This window comes from Polyergus mexicanus, unplaced genomic scaffold (genome assembly GCF_030449975.1).
Source record: "Polyergus mexicanus isolate NDT 795.1 unplaced genomic scaffold, iyPolMexi1.0 SCAF_7, whole genome shotgun sequence".
NCBI lineage: Eukaryota > Metazoa > Arthropoda > Insecta > Hymenoptera > Formicidae > Polyergus > Polyergus mexicanus.
Genome location: NW_027223327.1, coordinates 10,817,007 through 10,834,463, shown reverse-complemented (window position 1 = coordinate 10,834,463; position 17,457 = coordinate 10,817,007). Strand labels below are relative to the sequence as shown.

At 33.4% G+C, this 17,457-nt stretch overlaps 3 protein-coding genes across 10 annotated transcripts; 1 reads left to right on the top strand and 2 right to left on the bottom strand.

The window, feature by feature from the left end:
- The first annotated feature begins 45 nt into the window (after positions 1 to 45).
- Positions 46 to 5,156, top strand: Spt3 (Transcription initiation protein Spt3). Of its 6 annotated transcripts, XR_011447205.1 has the most exons (7): positions 46 to 201; positions 279 to 509; positions 591 to 905; positions 980 to 1,167; positions 1,241 to 1,386; positions 4,436 to 4,625; positions 4,720 to 5,156. XR_011447205.1 is itself a non-coding variant. In XM_070299266.1 (6 exons), the coding sequence occupies exons 1-5, from the start codon at positions 144 to 146 to the stop codon at positions 1,376 to 1,378; spliced, it is 930 nt and encodes a 309-aa protein (XP_070155367.1). In that variant the 5' UTR covers positions 46 to 143; the 3' UTR covers positions 1,379 to 1,386; positions 4,720 to 5,153. The 6 variants fall into 6 exon arrangements, 5 of the variants coding, with proteins under 5 accessions (XP_070155367.1, XP_070155364.1, XP_070155366.1 ...); XM_070299266.1 differs by lacking the exon at positions 4,436 to 4,625 and having other exon boundaries at positions 4,720 to 5,153; XM_070299263.1 differs by lacking the exons at positions 4,436 to 4,625; positions 4,720 to 5,156 and adding an exon at positions 2,055 to 3,233.
- Positions 1,626 to 4,816, bottom strand: LOC138935021 (WD repeat-containing protein 91). Its single transcript, XM_070299258.1, has 8 exons — positions 4,697 to 4,816; positions 4,292 to 4,556; positions 4,096 to 4,211; positions 3,648 to 3,835; positions 3,254 to 3,569; positions 3,047 to 3,168; positions 2,314 to 2,968; positions 1,626 to 2,224 (listed from the first exon to the last, which is right to left on the bottom strand). The coding sequence occupies exons 1-8, from the start codon at positions 4,814 to 4,816 to the stop codon at positions 2,075 to 2,077; spliced, it is 1,932 nt and encodes a 643-aa protein (XP_070155359.1). The 3' UTR covers positions 1,626 to 2,074.
- Positions 4,823 to 13,062, bottom strand: LOC138935020 (myb-like protein X). Of its 3 annotated transcripts, XM_070299254.1 has the most exons (5): positions 11,096 to 13,062; positions 9,474 to 9,676; positions 8,897 to 9,247; positions 8,229 to 8,309; positions 5,423 to 7,776 (listed from the first exon to the last, which is right to left on the bottom strand). In XM_070299254.1, the coding sequence occupies exons 1-5, from the start codon at positions 12,906 to 12,908 to the stop codon at positions 7,576 to 7,578; spliced, it is 2,649 nt and encodes an 882-aa protein (XP_070155355.1). In that variant the 5' UTR covers positions 12,909 to 13,062; the 3' UTR covers positions 5,423 to 7,575. The 3 variants fall into 3 exon arrangements, with proteins under 3 accessions (XP_070155358.1, XP_070155355.1, XP_070155357.1); XM_070299257.1 differs by lacking the exons at positions 5,423 to 7,776; positions 8,229 to 8,309 and adding an exon at positions 4,823 to 4,907; XM_070299256.1 differs by lacking the exons at positions 5,423 to 7,776; positions 8,229 to 8,309 and adding an exon at positions 8,318 to 8,495.
- Positions 13,063 to 17,457: the final 4,395 nt, after the last annotated feature.

The window sequence follows — 17,457 nt, the reverse complement described above, 5'->3', positions numbered from 1 at the left end:
ACTAGCAGTATTTATATATTTATCTTTGAGTCATTAGATGTAAATATTTATATGCACGTGACAGTATACTGTCTATTGTTTTGAAAGAAAAGTCTCTCATTAATCGTTATCATTTGATCAAAAAGTAACAAAGTTAAACGAGAATGGCAGAAGCGTCATTTTCAAAATCAGCAGACACTGAAACATTGAATTACATTCAGGGTGAATGTTTCTAGTAATATGTGAGGTTAGGTATTAAATCGAATTTAAATATTTTCAATATATTTGAATAATTTTAGATATTCGACAAATGATGCATGGATTCGGCGATAGTAGTGAGCCGTTGTTTGAATCTGCTAAGATTATAGAGGATATTGTGCTGCAGCAAATGAAAGCTATTGTCAGTAGAGCGTGCGAAATTGCCGATAGACGAGCCGGGCCGAGGAAGAATAATATCATTAACGGAGAGGACTTTATTTTCTTATTGCGTAAAGATAAGGTTAAACTTCAGCGTCTTCTGAAATATCTTGGTGCGTGGCTTTAAATATATGTAATGGAATTTTCCCCCCTCCTATTGTCTTTTTTTATAGAGTAATGTTTTGTTTTTTTAGAACTCAAAGACTTGGGAGGCTCAGTTCAAAAAGCTATGATGAACGATACTCCACAAAGTATTGTAGATTCTGAACAATTGGACAGTACCAAGAAGAAAGTGCCATTTCAGGCTTTTCTAGAACAGATTGACAACACAGGTGAACTTCTTGAAAATTCATCCACTATGGATGAGATTAAGCGACGTAGATGCATTCGTGCAGACATCGCGACAAGGTCCATGGATGAAATGCGTTACATAAAATATAGCAAGGCACGTCGTGTGTCCTTTGTGAACAAGAATCGTCATAAATTCAGCGATTGGGTTGGCTTAGATGGTATTATCTTTAGATTAAAATTATTATACATTTTTTATTATAGTATTTGAATTTTTATATTTTGTAACTTGTAGGTGATATCACTTTGTCAAAACAGGCATACATAATCTTAAGTTATCTTGCATATGAAACGGTTGCTCAAATTATTGATTTCACTTTCTTAGTCCGACAAGATCAAAATAAAATGCATAGCGATGCCATAGATCGACAACGACTCAATTATGTTAATCCATTTACATACAAACCATATTATCATGGCAAGGTAGATATTGCATTTATTGAAAAATATATAATTAGCATAAGATAATATATATTATTTATTTTTTTCTTTATAGAATGTCGTAACAAAACCATTTACTCCTTCAGAGATAAATGAAGCACTTAGGAGGTATTGGTCTCCGCAGCTAGATATGACAGGTCCCTTTAACAGATGGTCCATGAGAAGATCGAATTTAAAACTCTTTTCATTGTAAATGTAAAGGTGAGAAAAGAAGCTAAAATAATCACTTTGAAATATGAAAAAATATAACATAGTAAAATAGTCTATACCATAATTCATTAATTTTATATAAATTTAATTGCCAAGAACTCTGGGAAATGCATAATATGTTCTGTTCTAAAATTGACTTGTATTTATTGACATTTTCTTGATCTTTTGTACATGCCTTTTATTTCTCTAATCATATTATCTCTAATCATTTTTATATAACATTCTGTCAGTTTTCTTTTTTTCTTTTTTCTTTTTTTTATATTATAAAACCGAGTAAAATTGTCATATAATTGATATAATTTCGGAGACTATTTATGTGAGAGAGATTTTCCCTATAATAATCTCTGTACATTTTACACATTTGATAATCCCTGATTGCTTTTCTCAAAGATAGATGATTATTATATTACAGAGTATACTACTTGTAACTATTTCAAGATAGGATTTCGGGATAAATTGTACTTTCCATAAAATATCTGAATTTCTTTTTTATACTTATTACCGATGCTTTGGCGATATACGTAATATAATATTTTAAAATCTAATATAATATTTATTTGTTTTGCAGCCATTTGTGAGCTTAATCTGAGTAAAATAATATATCTACAAGATCTTTCGTTAATATCATTATTAACTATTTATCTTACGAATTTATACAGATGCTAATTTTGTTCCTATATCATGGTGAGAGTAGTGTCGATACTCGTGCTTTTCCTTCCGCGCCGCCAGTTATGCAAGTTCCAGATTGATTGGCAGTCGACCAGTCGCAACATAGGGTACCCTTATGTCCGCCTAGTTCTAAAATCTTTCCTTGTGCGCCTGGTGGCATCTGTTATAGTGAGACAGATGTCAGAATAAATGATATTACACAACTGTATATAATTAATCATATTTGTACTCTTAGAATAATGTGCATACCTTATATATGTTTCCTCCAGTCTGCGTGCAGAGTAACATATAACTACCACTTTGATCGAAGGTGAATAGCTTCCCATGAACAGGATTCTTATCGATCTTTATTTTGGTCTCCCACAAGATCTTTCCCGAGTGATTCAAGCTTCTTTGGCATAGTTTACCGTCTTCGCTTTGCGCGCATATATTCGTAAAATCGTTAATTAACTCTATATCGATTATCGGGCTAGAATGGCAGTTGAGATTGTCTATTATCTCGTTTCGCCTCAGATCATGTATTAATATATTGCCATTGGATAATCCCGTGATAAGTAATTGGCCGTTATGATTGAAAGTGGAACATAAAGCGGTGACGTTTTGCTCCAGCGGCAACGTTCTTTCGAGCTTCCTCGTTTTTATGTCGTATAGCAGTAGTTTACCCTCGCTGCCGTCCGACACAGAGCAGACGAACGTCGATTCCGTCGGATTACAAATTAAAGTAAGTATTCGTGAATTTTCGTGTTGGATATCCCAAAGCGTCTTACAATCTCGAGTGTCGTGCAATTGAATTAAGCCATTATTGTCGCCGTGCAAAAAGTAACGTTCATTCTTCGATATCCAGTCTAGTGAAGTAATAGCCTTGTTGGAATTTACCGTAGCGGAAGTAAACGTAGTAACGGTCCTAATAAAAGCATCTAGTAAGAATCACATATCGATCACATTACATCGGATCAAGAAAATTATATGAACGTATTATTACTTTGGCGAGGGAATCGGCGTCCATACTTTGATGATACCATCGGCATCGCCCGTCGCGACGTATGATCCACTGGCATTGCTCTTGCATTGGATTATGGAGGTCTTGTGTTCTATATATTCTTCCTGTAAACATATTACACAAATTATGTATACAAGCAATTATAAAATAATTAGTAGCAGAAATTTCTTGAGATTAGCAATTATTTACCTGACTTAAAAGAATATAACTGGAATCTATTTTTTCTTTAGTTTTCCTCTCGATAGCAGTATCCATAGAAGAGTCTCTTTTTCTAGAACTACTTAATCTTGAATCACAGCTGATGCTCCTCTTAGCAACTGCCTCAGACTTGCTCATCGAATTTACCCGCCCTTTCGTGTTTGTCCGTTTCGTCGAGCACATTTCAGGTTCCGCGATCTTTTTTACATTTATTGCAGGCTTTCTACTCAAAATTGGACTGGATCCACCACCTATGTTCCTTATGAGATTCCTTAATGTCTTAGGATTTTCTAGTAACGGCGATTCTCTGTTAATTAAATATCAATGATCATGTTAAAAATTTATAGTTTTTTTATCAAAGTTTTTACATCAAATGTGAACATACTGAGCAATGATATAAAAATCGTCCATGATAGGAAGATGTTGTGGTGCCGAACCTGGATTCACATCAGATATGTTTTCTATTTTAACAGATTCACTCAAACGTTGCCTCAATATTTCATTCTCTTCTTGCAATCGTTTTAATTTATTTGTATCCTCGTCTATCGTTAGTAATGTTGGCTGTGGCATACACTAAGATAACAACATATTAAATTTCTTAATATCACATTTTATGCTATATAATTGAAATATATTTTATCTATTTTTTTTTATAACAGGAAAATAATAAATTAATCAAATATTCGCGTTGATTAAATACATATTCAATTGAAATAATGCTTACATTTAAAACATTTAACTTTATTATTTGATCTATCATTTAATAAGAAAATCAAATTTAGCTTTAGAGATATGTGTGTGTGTACAGTGCAATAAAATATCTTTCTACCTACTTGAAAAATTGTTGCTAGAAAATTATGTAAGGATACCAACATAGTATCGTGCCATTGCTTACTAAAATGAACGGAGTAAGTTGGATTGTCTTCGGGATTTTTGATAAAAGGAAGTGCTGTAATATTACAAAGCGTACAAATTATAATTTTACAAACTTGCAATGTTATAAATTTATTAATTGAATAAGAGATATACCAAACCACTCCTTCCATTCCGAGTGACCCTGTAGCTCTGGTGCCATTTTGGTAAAAAATTCCTGTATCCTATCTTGCTTGCCATTTACAGCCGCATTCACCAAGTACATTTTTAATACAGCATTTTCCAATTTTCTGATTGCAGGTGTAAAATGACTTTCCAATCGACAAAACATTCTAGTATCCAAGTGTCCCCATAATTCCCTCAGCGACGCCAGATCATAATTGTATACATATTGCATTAATTGATCAACTATTTTATCTACCTGTTCAATTAAACATAGAACATCTTTATTGATATCGACCATTTCCATATATTACAGCATATATAATTTGTAAGAATATCTCTATTTATAAAGTAATATATTTTGTGTATCAAAACATAGATAAACATAACAACTCTCACCCTAAACCCTTTTTCTTTTTCAGCCTTCAAATCATTATCAAAAGCTTTCAAAGTTTGACTAAAGCCCCTGAAGAGCAAGTACTCCTTGACTAACTCGTCTACATACTGTACGTGAGACATTTTCCCTCCAGTCTCCTTGAAATGTCAGTCGTTCGCACCAGTTGATAGCTGTATGTTGTCATCCTTTGGCCATCTTAGTCTTAGTTCCTCACTGGAAAGGCAACAGAGCAATATTCCATATGGATGCAGGATTGCCAACAAAAGGCGTTGCGATAAAAAAAAATATCCGAGCTCGTATCGATCAACTTCTCGCTTGAGTATTCGATTCTCGACGAAAAGCAAAATAAATCTTATAGATTCAAATTTCCAAAAGAAAATCTACAAAAAGGAATCTATATAAATTGTGTTTATATTACTAAAAATTTTTTTTCCTTGTAATTTATGATCCATCAATTTTTAAAAAGTACAAAATATTTTTCAGAAGAAAAAAATTGATGTAAAAAGGGAAAGTAGAAAAAAATATCAAAATTAAATATTATTAAAATTTCTGCATAATAAATATATATAATGAATATGAATATATATATATATATATATATATATATATATATATATATATATATATATATATATATATGCATGCATGGCATCTTATTATATTGTCGTAAACGTTTATTTATAGATATATCTGATAATAATAATTACAATAATATTATTAAGTATTTTATTACAGTGATAAATTTATACACACAATTCTTTTAATTTTTACGTGAATATTTTCAACGAATGTAATATCATCAAAATACTATATAATCACCAAACCGTTCACTTTTAACGTAGAATTAAGAAATTAATATTCCTGCCGAACAAAACCATTGATTATAGATTAAGCCTTATCACATGCAGGAATCCTTGCCGTATCTATCATAAAAATTCATCAACTAATTTTTTTTTTGTTTTTGAAAAGGCACGAGTGTTTTGTCTTCGCAGAAATCGGAACTCTCCCGTTAGGCTTTAATTTCTTCATTGTTATACAATGATATCATATAATAACATATTTATAAGAAAAAATATAGAAAAAATATAAAAGAATAAGGGAGAAAATGATAGAAAATTATTTTATAAAATTTTGAATCTCTAATTTCCAAAATCAAAGATTACTTTCAAGATCTTTAAATTTTTCTACATTTTTTCCAGATATTAAATTGATTAAATTTTTTTTAATATCTTAATTTTATGAACTAAGTTTTCACATTTATATTTTTTAATATAATTTTTTACATTTTTTTATTTCTTGTATATATTATTATATAGATAGGATTCCGTTAATCTCGCAAAAGGATTAATGATTGCGGCGTAAATTGTAAAGTTAAATTTGGTTTTTATACAAAAAAAAATTTACCAGGAATTAACTTTCTTTCAATCCCAACAGAAGAGAAAATTGTAGAATAATTTGCAGAGAAAGAATTAAAACTAGCAGAAAAAGAGTTAGGCCATTGATCGTCTTTCAAATTTCATATTTTGCATGATATATAAAAGTCAACTCAGGAAGGAAATCACATTATGATGAATTACAGAATATACAAAATACTTGAATTTTCTTATATTTATTGTCAATAGACACTAGACTACGAAAAATAAGTCGCGAGATATATTCTGACTCGCGAATATATTTGGCAAGAGTGCGGCTGCAGAGAGGCGATATTTCTCTTGTTCGATGTATGTATCTTAAGAAAAATAGTTTCTCGCAATTTTTATCGTATCAATAATTACTACTACTGGAGATATCGCGCAATATGACAAACATTTTATTTACTGTAAATTGAAGAATTGCTCTATCTGCTAATGGTATTGTGAAATATGTAATACTAATGATAAATAATATAATAATGATAAATAATATAAAAACGTGACAAACTTTTTATCTCATATATATATATATATAACCTATAATTACAATTATTTTTTTGTCACAATTCTTTTTTAGAATAAAATTTTATAAAGCAGAATTATTTTTTTATTTTTAAAATCATATCTAAATTGTAAAATATGGACAGTAAGTGATATTCCATCATACCATTAGTGTGATTTTCTGTAATTAAAGCTTCTTTCCAAGATTATCATAAATTCAGTATACGAGATTCGCCTGACGAGACATTTAAATATTTGTGCATATCGACAATTTTGTTTCGATACTTTCGTTGGATTATGCATATCGTTTTATAGACAAATTTCTATCGGAGTTCATCATTTAAAGTTTTATCTCTTCAGGCAACTCGTTGATCGCATTGATAGAGGCACGATTAGATCTCCATAAAGTTGTTATTGGTACTTGCGCGTTTCAGAAATATATACATTTAAGAAGATCATGTTTATTCGACGTAATCTCAACGATAGACGGATGTGTAATAGCGTATAATGCTTTAAAAAATTCTCTGCTGATGCAGTGAAAATGTGGAACCGTCTTTATGTCAACAGAAGAATTTGAAGATTCTCAGAATCGAACTTTAAAAAAAGTATTGAATCCCGTAGTTCAACTTATTGAAAACTATTAATTAAACCTGACTGAAACATTCATCCGCAAATTCAATCTTGAAAAATGTCAAACATTCCAAGATTAGTTGTCTTAATCAAACTTCGTACAGATCTCGGATGTAAAGAGGGCCCCTTGAATGGCGATTATTTGACGATGATTTCCCGAATCGCAAAGCTTGATTTTGCGTGCGTGCTGAAATAGTTATTGTGTATCCTGTGCGTTATATAAGCCAGCAGACGATTATTCTTTTAGGCCGGAAAAACGCACGCATATTTCAAGAAATGAGCGATCGAGTTAGCATTCGATCTGGATGTGTAGGACTTTCTCTGAGAAACAAATGCATCTACAGATCGACGTCTTCTTGTTTGGCCTTGGGCGCAATCTTTTCGTCGCTCTCGGACTCCTTCAAACTCACGTGGACGTCCGCGATCTCGATCGGCGGTGGCGGTGCTGGTTTCACCGTGTTGTCGTCCTCGGCGACCTCGAAGCCAATCGTGGCGCCGATCTTTTGGCTCGCTTGCTTGAATGAGTCTGACAGCATCACCTGACAGCGATACAATCAGGCTAATTCGATCGGATTAATGAACACAATTTTCTTGGTTCATAGTTTAACAGCATAGTCTCAATTTTAATCGTTGTATTATTAAATCAAAATAATCATATATGCGAATAAAGCATTAAATGTAAAGAATATTAGCTATAATTTAACTATTGAATTTATTATTGCTAATTAAAAATATATATATTCTTTTCGCGATATATTTTTCAGATGTTAATTAATATCAAAATTTGCCAACATGAAAATTGTTTTATTTAAAAATAAGAAACAAAAAAGAAAATTTCAGAACTATGATGCATTCAGTCTCCGAATAATATTAATAATATTTTAATATATTTAATATATATATATAATTTTAACATTATTCTGTATAAATTTTATATATATTTTTTTGATAAATTGGAATGTGAAAAATTTATGAAAATTTTTTTGCTCACCTGTACGACATTGATGCACATGGACGTGAGCGCCAGACCAAACACCAAGTATACTATCGAACACATCATGTATATGGGATTCTAAATCAATCAATCAATCTGTGTTAAATTTTGCGAATCATGGATTTCGATGGATCGCGATGGGAATTGTAAGTTCATTAATACGAAACGATTTGCAAAAGAAAATAAGCATGTGAAAAACATTAACTGTACGATGATATACGGTTTTTCTTCGAGAAAGATTTTGCATGTTGAAAAGCTTACCATCTGAACGCCACCGTGAAAGAAAGAAAGAAACACTAGAGTAATCGTTTGTTGTACAAGATGAAAATCGTGGGATCATAAATTCGAAGCGACAAATTCAAAAGGGCGCTAAGAGCAAATGAAATAAAATTCACGGTCGTGCTATCCTTATGCAAAGCAAACTAATATATATATATATCGTAGCAAGTAATAAATCATTATTCGTATACTACTTAATTGAAATATTAATTAATTATTAATATGCCCTATTCAAACAATTTCTGTTAATTATCGTTAATACCTTCATTTCGTATGATTTATCTCTCTTGATTTACCAATCATAAACATCTACAAATCGCTATACAAAGAAAGATATTGCCGTCATAGAAAATGTTTGGTTTGATTGACATTCGGGAGATAATCACCTTTGGCACGTAATCGCCGAAGCCGATAGTGCTCATGGAGATGAAGACGAAGTAGAAACTTTCGAAGAAGCTCCACTCTTCCCACATGTAGTACAGAGTAGCTCCTATGAAGATGTAAGCCAGGAGGATAACGATCGCAACCGAAATCGGCAGATTAAATTCGTCGTCGATAGCATACGCTGACATTGCCGGTGTGCCCGGCGTGTCCGGCGCGTTGGCGTCCAGATTGAGGACCGTCTGTTGTTGTTGCATCTGCTGCCTCTGTATCTCCTCGATCTCTTCCGGATTCATCTGTGACGGACGTCGAAACTTCGCGAGATCGTACACGAGTTGCATGCCCTTCATGACTTCCTATGATTTCCCAGGAATAATAGACAAGATAAAATCAATAATCAACTCTAAATTGATTAATTAATGAAGAAATTTAAAAAATAATAATATTCTAAAAATGTGAAATATTTCAAAAGTTTTAAAAAATTGTCAAGTTTAATATTGTAAAAGAAATTTCAGATAATTAATTAATTACATTTCTTCCTTCACTAATAATGTTTTTTGAGGCACTTGAATATCGACTCACCTGAACGGGCCCAGTGCGACGAACCTTGCGACAGCTACCAGTGTAGTATAATCTTCTCACGAATGCCCACAGGAACTTTATACCGCGCGTGAATAACTTACCGAAGTCGGCCAGGATAATTAAAAACATCGGAATACCAAAAATAGCGTATACGATCGTGATGGCTCTTCCTGCATTTGTACTTGGCGAAATATGTCCGTATCCTGAAATTTAAAAAACTGTCTAGATCATAGCAATATGAATAATATTATTATAGTATAATATCATACATTAATATTATTACATTCATGTATTATTTTTCCTTATATCATATTCTGAAAGAAATCGTCCAATTTAATATAATTGTTATTGTGAAAATATATATTTACATAATATTTATTTATCACACGCGTATGTGATTAGATTATATTTATTTAATATTATAAAATGTACACAATGGGTTGTTATATTTAATTTTATAAGACGCATATGTGGAATGAAATCTCTCGCAATAGTCATAATTTATTTTGTTTGCGTTGGTCTCTTATATTGTTGAATCAAAAGTGGCTCGTTTACGCACGATTAATCTAAGTTTAGATTATTCAGCGATGTAGCAAGTTGGCGGTTATTTTCTTGTAGATTTGATGACTTTAAGTCGCATGATCGAAGAACCAACCTGGCTGAATACAATTAAACAATCTCATTGATACGATCGGATTGATGTCGTTCAGATGTATTCAGCTGTGAGTTTACTATTTCATCGGAAAAACTGTAAGCATTACATAATACGAATCAATGACGTCCGTGTCTTTTTCTTCGGTCCAAATTTATCACGCTCACCTGGTGATCTAGAATCTAGACAGTATCGATACATACACACCATTTATATAAATCGGAATTTAAAACATAACATTGAACAAAATGTACTAAATTAATTAATTTAAATATTTTTTATTTCATTATAATATGCAATGATATTTTGCTTTGTTGATTTTAGCTAGAAATAATCGAAATAGATACTATATCAAATGGCTTTGTTTAATCAGCTTTTATGTCTGCAACGTTTCTTTTGACATACTACATCAGAATCTAAACAACAGAATTTCACTGCATTCATGTGGCAGAAAATCAATATCGGACCATAAAACGTTTTACGTTAAATGGAGCATAAAGCTTATTCGCAAATTTTCGCAAGGTAAATATACCTATGTATATTAACTTTGCGTGCCTTTATTGTCGCAATAAAATATATTTTACTAACATAATGCCCCCCCTTTGCGCGCACGCGAAATATGTTACACTATCAATATATTTTCAGTATTAGCTATTATACAATAGCAATCTAATAGCGGAATTTATTTTAATGAATTAAAAAAATGTTTCATTTTTTCTATCTATTAAAGTACGATTTCTCTCGTAAAAAAAATTCTTGGATAAATATAGTTATGTCTTAAAGGAAAGTATAATTTTACTAATTGTAAATCTTTTCAGTTTTGCATTACTTCAATACTCTCAAGTTTGATAAAAAAAAAAAAAAAAATAAGAAATGATGGAAAATATATTAGAAGACTATTTTAGAGAATCGACCTCTTCAGTTCAGAAAGATTATTCTGTCTTTTTCTTCTCCCAAAATATTTTCTCACCGATGGTGGTGATGACGGTGAGACAGTACGCAACCGCGTTCAAGAAACTCCAGCTCTTTTGGCCGCTGTAACTGTGCAGGCCGGCTTCATGAGCGGTATGAAGCTGCTCTTCGAATTCCATCAGCTTCTTACGCGCCATGCTCTTCCAGTCATCTTCTCTCAAATTGTGGCTGTAATTCCATAAACTATCCAAAAAATCCCTCTTCACACGTTTCACGCCGCATTTGTAGAACGTCTCGAAGGCGCCCTCAACAAACCGGAAAATGAAGCCGCCGAGGCCACAATAGATCATTACGAGCAGCAATCCGGCTATGCAGCGATTACGTAGCCGTCTGATGATCGTCGTCTCTCGTGGATTTTGTGCGACGAAGACTTTGAATTCGCCGACAACATCTTTGAGCGCTCTGAAGAAATCCAACAGAGTAACCTTTTCCGGAGCTTCCTGCTTCTCCGCTTTGATTTCTTCAACTTTCGGAATTGGCTTCGGTTCCTCCTCAATATTTTCCTCCACGACATCATTATCCTCTTGTTTTTTACGCCAGAAGATCATCCAGGAGAACCACGATTTCTTCTTATCGGAAGACTTAGCCGCATTGGAAAACTCCGTTGCATCTTGTATCTCTTTGTGTTCACTTTCAGTGTGCGCCAGACTGAACTTCCGTCTTCTCAAAAAACTAGTTTCAACTGCATCCTGGAAGATATCTGTAGTATCCGGATCCAGAATACTACGCTCCTTCAACAAGTATTCTCTTTGAGCCCTTGCGAAGTCCTCGATCAAACTGTCATTGTTTAGCGGGATAATCTGCTTCTTCAGTTCAATGGAAGATTTCTTGATTATTCGTTCTTCAGGTTTCTGTGAGAAGTTCTCGTTCTTCTTGACGCTCTTCAAATCCTCGTCCGTTTCCTCGGTCTGATTATAAGGTTTCGAACGTGGTTTCTCGGCGTTATCTTTCATCCGAGACTCGTCCTTCAATTTTTGTCGGCTCGACGATTTCTTCTCTCGATTCTGTCTTTCGGCATCCCTCTTTTGGATTTCCGGATCGCTGACACGACTTTTTCCACTCGTCTTCTTTGTCCTGAGCCTCGCTGCTTCCGGCGACTTTGTTCTCTTTTGACTCGACTCGCTCTTCTCATCCGTATCACTAGAATCCGTTGATCGACTGTACCTCTCCACGCGTTCCTTCGACTTTCTTTTAAATCGTCTTTCGACTTTGCGGACTTCGGCAGGTTTGACGGTCTCGCCATTCGTTTCCTTCGGCGTCTCTGACGTTTCTTGGGCGACCAGGTTTTCCTTGATCACTTGATCAATTTCGGCTTTGATGATCTCTCTTTTCATGGTACTCTCGTCGTCAAACTTGTTTATTGCTTCGGTAGTCTGCTTTATCAACCGCGTATTGTCATCTGCCGCTGCGACATTAGTCTTCTCAGACTTATTCTCAGCCGCCGTTGACTTGGCGGCCACTTCGACACGTATAGCGATCATGTCATCCACGTTCACAGATTTTCTCGCGTCAGTTCTGTCATTTCTTCGGACAGGACGCTGGTCCTGGTGAACATCCCTATTTTTATCTCGGTTTTCTGGTTCCTTCGCAGTCTCCTCTTGTCGCTGCTGCGCCAATCTGTTTTCCTTCTGCTGCTGATTCATTTTCTCAGCCTCCTCGGCCATTCTTTCCATTCTGGCGCGCCTCTCCTCGTCCTCGTCATCCGAAGTGTCCATGCGCGACGCGGCACCCCTCGACGAGGGATCGGGCGTCTTTTCGCGCTTTCTCGCGGCCGCCTTGCGACGTCTATGTACCATATAACTATCCTCCATCGCGAATCTTCGTCGTTGTCGTTGACGTTCTTCGTGTACGCGAGAGAGACTTTCGCGAAGGAAAACGTACTCGATACGCTCGCGAGACCGGCCCCGACAAAACCGGGACAAAAATAAAACGTAGGCTGCTCCCACCACCTGCCATCAACACCACCACCACCACCGTCGGCACCGCGACGCTCGCGATGTTTGCCGCTACCAGCGGCAGCGGAACCGGATGACCAGCTCTGTGCCGCAGCGGATATCGAGCGACGGCGCCGTGCGCAACGCGAAATTCGTCGCTTTGGCGTCGCGACGCCGCGCCTGCATCCACCGCAACCCGCTCGACGTTTGCGCTGCGCCACCGAAATCGTGGTGTGGGTGATCTGATCTTGTGACCCCTGTGATCAGGGGTTCTGCGAGACAATCAGCTGGGAATACGTCGATTATACAAATGACACGAAAAAAAGATCTTTCGAAACTAGAAAATTTTTTGAAAATGAAAGAAACATTAATCAAACATTATTTTAACATATCAAAAATTTAATTATTCCGCTTGTTGAAAAAGAAAGAAGCAAAGAGATCAATACGAGAATTATAACAATTGATTAGATAGCAAGCACGAAAATATAGCTCTATAATATTATACTTATAGTATAATATACAGCCTTTTAGATTTAATTATAGTAAATATATTGTAGACACTCTCTATACACATAATACGCCTCATACTATGCATATTGTAATGGAATTATGTTACAATTGCAATTTAGTCTAATTGCATGGAGCAATTAACGAAACAATGATGAAAGGGAGAATTATGATAATCTAGAAAATAATTAAATTATTATCATAATAGTGATTTAATTCAAGCAAATCAATTAAGCAAGATGAAAACAGTTAAAGAAGAACTATAGTAATTTCGAATTAAACTCAGCAGTCTAAAAAACGAATAAGCTTTTTATATTTGCATTGATAAATAAAAAAAAGGAACAGAATATCCTCATCTCTTTTTTCTCCTCTCTCTTTCTTGAAAATGATATAATATCTTTCTATAAAATATGTATTCGCAATGGAATATTAAAATGATTAACCGAATTTCAGAGATATGGAAAAAGGTAACTTATACAGGATATTTAAAAAAACCATTCAATATTTATATAGTAGATAGGACACATCGTACTGAGTAAAAAAACCTTAGTAAATATAAGTCGAAAGTGTTTCTGAGATATAAACATTTTTGTATGTTAACGTTATGATTGACTTACTGGCTTCTACGTGTCGCATGCGATGTGAGAAAAAAGTAATCTGTCTTAATCTTTATTTCAATATGGTGTGTCCTATCTACCATATAAACATTAAATTATTTTTTTTAAATATGTCATAATTGTGTGATTATAATGATAATTTTGTAATAATTTTTTTGTATGTGTGATTTTTCATATATATAAAGTCAAAAAGTTCAGCGATTATCATACGATATACTCGAAAAATGTTTAAGTTATAACGAACAAAATTCTTTCTAAGAAAATAAATCGAGTAATTTACATTCAAATAGAATTTTAATTTATTAAATATCGATAGACATTTATGCGGATCTTTTCTCATCTCGTTAGCGATTCGAGATCAAATACAATTTATAGACTAAAAATATAATTCGCAGAAACGTATTTTCTTCTTTGCTACATTCAAGCAAAACAATCGCGCATATTCTCAACGGGCCTTTGTCGTTACAGCAATATTATGCGACACCAATTTATAATTATCATCATAATTAAAACGAAACCGTAAATGTTATCGTAAATTTCGCGAAACATGCATACAACTTAATTAATTTTGAAATATATTTGTATACATTTGAAGATTGACATTTTAACTTATTATCTCGCAAAAATGCACGAAATTAGATTAATTGTATATAATTAATTATTTTCTATTGTTACGTTATCAATCAATTAACTCTTATTTATCAAGAGGAAAAAAATATCGCAGATAACATAATAAATCAATCTATACACATGCATTAGCATGTATAAAACAATTCAAAATACCAACTTTTGGCATCATTTTGTTGCATATGCTTTAATTAAAATCTAATAACACACGACATTCATCGTTCAAATATTCATGCCATCAATTAATCGCTAATCGAGCTGTCGATGTGTGAAATGAATCGGTAATAATCTCGCATGAGAGAAAATGTTTTCCACCTGATATCATAACGTGGGTAGAGTAAGTGTGTTTAATTCGGTCTTCCCATGAGAGAAAATGTCACGAAGAGCATCTCTCGCTTTTTGTATCTCCGTCGAGAATTCGAAAACACGTCTGGTCTTTCCACGATCATCTTACTCACCTTCTTTTCCGTTATATAATGACAAAACTCGAAATAGTATGCGTGGGCACTACAACGTCATCGTTTAGAAAATTGTATGCATGAATGTGTGCAATGTCCGAGTCGCAAAATTTAAAATAAAAATATGCGCATATCTCTCTTGTTCGCGAATATATTTTATATATTTATACAGGATGTGCTCTCACACATATAAATGTTGCGATACTTTTTCCCTATCGTAAGTATTTCGACGAATTTTGAGTCGATTCTTCTCGTAACAGAAATTATTCATTTTAATTTTATTAATTTGTTAGTGCATTCACAATTCAACGCAACTTTAGTACAATTTTAGCACAACCAGCATATATATATGTTTATTCGAGCGTATATAAATTGGTACATGCACGCGTTTGTGCATCCGATAAAAACATGAAAAAAATCGATGTTTCTATAATAATTTGTGTATCATAAATCATAAAGTTTCCCTGTTTTCTAAAGTTGTATTATTTTAAACTTTCGTATGATACAAAATCATATAATTTAGACTAAAGAAGTAAGGAAGTTAGGTGTGAAGACTCTATTAGCATATTCTCGACAGCGAATCTCGACAAAAAATTTTAAAAAATATGTGGAACAATTACAATAAAAGTAAAGATTTAAATCAAAGTCAAAATATTAAAAAAATATTTATGTTTCACTTTTTATTTTATAATTTATTTGTCATAAAATAATCGCCATCGTGATCAAAATCTCAAAATGTTAGTGGAATATCATTTTCAATGCAAATGCAATGCGGAGAATTTTGATAGATATTGACATGGTAAAATGACAATGTGTCAACGAACATTTCCCCTAGTTGAATATCAATGAGATATATATGTGAGTCACGCACGTATATGTCAGTTTTCACGCGAGAAAAAAAATCGCAGGGAGTATCTACTACCATAAACTGGGTCACGTAATATTCGCGCTATCATTAGTCGATAGCGCGAATTTTCCATTAAAAAATCTACGAGAATTTATTACATTTTATTACATTTTTTGGTCGCATTTTATTTTTGCTCATATAATTATAAATAATTTATAAATAGATAAAATATATCGCGTCTTATATCGCTATCTTATTTTTCGTAACTCAGTTTATAATATATGTATTAATCAAAAGTTGAAAATTTAATTTTTCTCTTATACGAGTATATAAAGATATTAATTTTACTCCTGTCATAAATAAGAAAGCAATAATTATCTCGAGTTTTATAAAATATTGCTACGCGAGAAAGAATTTTTGATTAACACGTGTCATTGATGACATAATAATATTATCTTTATACACAAAAGGATTAAATCCAACAGATTTGTCTTCAAATCAATGTACATTGGTATTAACCAGAGCTCTATACAAGCTATATAAATCTATACATAAAGCAATAGAATACTAGGATTGATGAGATCAGTCGTGCTGCACATGCAGCATGTTGATACACGTAGTGCAATACACAAGTTTCTCCCACAATTTATCTGCATGCATCTAATAATTCGCTCGGTAATGCAATGCAAGATAAATAAACCCGATCTCATCAAGACATTCAAGAATAAATAAAAATAACTTCAGCGAGCTTTTTACAAGCGGAACAACGCGGGTTGAAATATAGTCATAAAATGTTTTGTCAGAATCACGATTATCATAATAATCGTGTCTCTCTTAAGACGCTCGACCCATTCGGCTTTCCTGTTTTCGACGTGTACGAAGATGTCTCGTAAAAAAAATTGCTCTATTTTCCAAGAGGCATATATCACACAAATAGCATCCTTCCATCTTTTTTTATGCAAGTGTCAAGATTATGTTTGTCTTTCAGCAAAGAAAATATACATTTTGTAAGCCTCATATGTGTACACGTGTTGTATTGAGAATATTTTGACGTGAAGAGAAACGTGAAGAGAGAAAGAGAGAGAGAGAGAGGGAGAGACGAATTCTGTTATTCGATATAGAGATAATATTGTTAACAATTTTATATGTAAGAATATGATATTGGAGAAATCGTTTGTATTAAATTTAACAAACTATATTCGTAAAATTTCAAATATCTTTTAATTGCCAAGACCAGGATTTCTAGTTAATTGTTAAAGTGTCGAATTGCCAATGAGCGATTAAATCGAACGATGCTAGAAATATTCTACTCACCGATGGTTGTGTAAATTGTACCGCAGTAAAACACGGCGTTCCAGAATGTCCAGAGT